At 64.3% G+C, this 2,725-nt stretch overlaps 1 protein-coding gene across 1 annotated transcript; it reads right to left on the bottom strand.

Annotated features, from left to right (window-relative positions):
• Positions 1-40: 40 nt before the first annotated feature.
• LOC112122969 lies at positions 41-2,161 on the bottom strand (the record flags this gene model as incomplete). The annotated part of the gene is made up of 3 exons (XM_024221665.3): positions 41-311; positions 1,329-1,413; positions 1,735-2,161. Coding segments are annotated over 3 exons (728 nt in total), but the record flags the coding sequence as incomplete, so codon positions are not given.
• Positions 2,162-2,725: the final 564 nt, after the last annotated feature.

A 2,725-nucleotide genomic window follows, 5' to 3' on the forward strand; every position in this document is an offset into this window, starting at 1 on the left:
GGATGGGGGAGGCATTGGGGCGGGGGCACAGAGGGCGGGGGTGCAGTGTGAGGAGAGGCGATAGAAGCAGACAATCCCGACTCCTGCTGGTAATGTCACACTCCCACGTAGCTGTTTTTGGAGAGGATCAGCCCAGGGCTGCTGCTGGAGGCTGGGGCCGAGGAGCGCCCCGAGGGGGCTCTCGGCTTGTCACGGCCCTCCCAGAGGGGCGTGCTGCCCTCCTTGGGGGATAGCTCGCTGACGTAGCAGAAGCTCTCGCTGTAGTTGGGTTTAAAGCTCTCCACGACGTCCTTGGAGACTCCGGCCCATTCCTCCAAGAGAGCCAAACACAGGTTAAAGGCGGCCCCCTGTAGCAGGCACTCCCCCACCTGCTCCCACTCCAGGGCCGCCCCATGGCCCAGCTGAGGGGCCCCTCTCCCCGCTAGGGCAGAGCCAGCCGGCTGCTGGCGCTGAGGGTCACAGTGCGCCTGTCCAGCACCCAACGTGCTCCTGGAGGCACCAGCAGGGAGCTGGGACCAGGCTGGTGGGCTGATGGGTGCGGCACCTTAGCGCTTGCCTAAACTGCGAAAACCCTGCGACGGTGAGTCTGAGGCCAGGTCGACTGGCCTGGGCACGCGGGGCCCCAGCAGTGTAGCCGTTCCTGCTTGGCCTGGAGCCCAGGCTCCGAGCCCCCCTCACTGGGTTACGGAGCCCGAGCAGGAGCAGCGACACTGCTGGTGTTAGCTCCAGAGCGGGAGCCCCGCAAGCTGTCAGGTGCCCCCGTGGTTCTTTGTTTGCAGGGTAGATGTACCCTGAGTCTCTGGGCCAAAATTCAGGCCTGAGGTTGGGGCAGCTCTGGCTGTGCATATGTCCAGGCTGACTCCCCTGGGCCAGCTGGACGGCCAGGACCCGGGCCCAGGGACTGTCCGTGTGTCATGTGCTCTTGTACCTGCCCTAGGTTAACACTGCAGGCAGCAGCATGGGGCAGACACGGGTGCACGCCCCCAGGGGAGCTGAACCAGCGCTAGAGGGAAACAGCCTGTCTGTCCCAACTCTCCAGGGAGCAGGTGCCCCTATCTGAGGGTGCCTGGCTGAGCCCTATCTGTCTGTCCATCCCAAGGAGCAGGTTCCCGGCCCATCAGCCCCTCCCAGCCCAGCCTGGCCTGTCGGCCCCTCCGTCCCCAGCCCGGCCCATTGGGTCCTCCGTCCCCAGCCCGGCCCGTTGGCCCCTCCGTCCCCAGCCCGGCCCGTCGGCCCCTCCGTCCCCAGCCCAGCCCGGCCCGTCGGCCCCTCCATCCCCGGCCCAGCCCGGCCCGTCGGCCCCTCCATCCCCGGCCCAGCACTCTTACCGGGAAGTTGCCCTGGTGGGTGTTGAAGAGCTCATCGAAGTTCTTGCTGGGGTTGGGGATTCTGGGCATGAGAATAACCCAGACTCTGCAGAATGGGAAAGGACTTGTTTAGTGAGGAAGGGCAGCCCCTGGAACCTGGCTGCAGACACCTACCATGGGCCCAGGGGCCCTCCTCAGCCAGGCACCAGTCGGTGTCCTCTGATTCAGCCCTTCAGCCCTGTTCCCCAGGTGGGTCCTCATGGCCCAACCCTGCTCCCACCCTGTGTCCTGCCCGCAGAGCTGACGCGGGTCTGGGTCACTGCTCTGAGCCAGGAGGACCCACCCGGGGAACAAGGCTTCTCTGCCTTACAGGGCCATACCTGTGCACAGGGGTTGGGGGCTCTTGGGGACGCAGCGGAAGACTCACCTTTCCATTCGAATCAACAAAATGACAAGGACCAGGATGAGCATCAAAGAGGCAGTGGGGAGAACCACGTGAATCCAGAACCATGGTGCCTGCTTCTCTGCCACGCCTGCAGAGGGGATGCACAGTGGGTGATGCGGACACACCCCTGGTGTGGTCTGACTGTAGAGGGGAGGGGCAGAGAGGCCATGGGGCTGTTCCTGGCTGGGAGCAGGCAGGAGTCCCACACAGCTGGGAACGCGGGCAGAAACGAGCACTTGTCTGAACGTCAGGCTGTGTCTGAATCTTACTGATTCTTTCTGTGTAACTTCTCCAGGAGACAGCCGTCCTATCCACCCCTGCCACAGCTCCCATCCAGGCCCCCATGGCCTCACACCCTGATCACTGCAACTTCCCTCCCTCTGGCTTCGACAAGCACCGTCCTGCCTCGCTCAGCTCCATTCAGAATGCAGCTGCAGAGCATTTTCCTCCCCTGTTGCTTTGGCCACGTCACCCCTTTCTCTACATCTCGCCTCGGGCTCCCCCTTCTCTAGTGCAGCAAATCACTGCCTGTCTCCTTTCAAGCCTTTGCAGAGCCCCTCTCTGCCTGCCTGTCGTCTAGGGTGGCCAGGTGGCCGGTTTTCGACCGGAACACCTGGTTGAAAAGGGACCCTGGTGGCTCTGGTCGGCACTGCCAACCGGGCCGTTAAAAGTCCAGTTGGTGGCACAGCGGGGGCCCAGGGCTAAGGGAGGCTTTCTACCCACCCTGGCTCCATGTGGCTCCCGGAAGCAGCCGCTAGGTCCCTGCAGCCCCTAGGCTCCCTGCACTGCCCCCACCCCAAGCGGCTGCTCCGCAGCTCCCAATGGCTGGGAACCGCAACCAATGGGAACTGTGGGGGCGGTGCTGTGGGCGTGAGGGCAGCGCACAGAGCTTCCCTGGCCGCCCATGTACTTAGGGGCCGCAGGGACCTGGCGGCTGCTTCCTGGGAGCCACAGTAAGCGTCACTGGGACCCC

This window comes from Terrapene carolina, unplaced genomic scaffold (genome assembly GCF_002925995.2).
Source record: "Terrapene carolina triunguis isolate 2854851 unplaced genomic scaffold, T_m_triunguis-2.0 Scaffold12644, whole genome shotgun sequence".
Lineage (NCBI taxonomy): Eukaryota > Metazoa > Chordata > Testudines > Emydidae > Terrapene > Terrapene triunguis.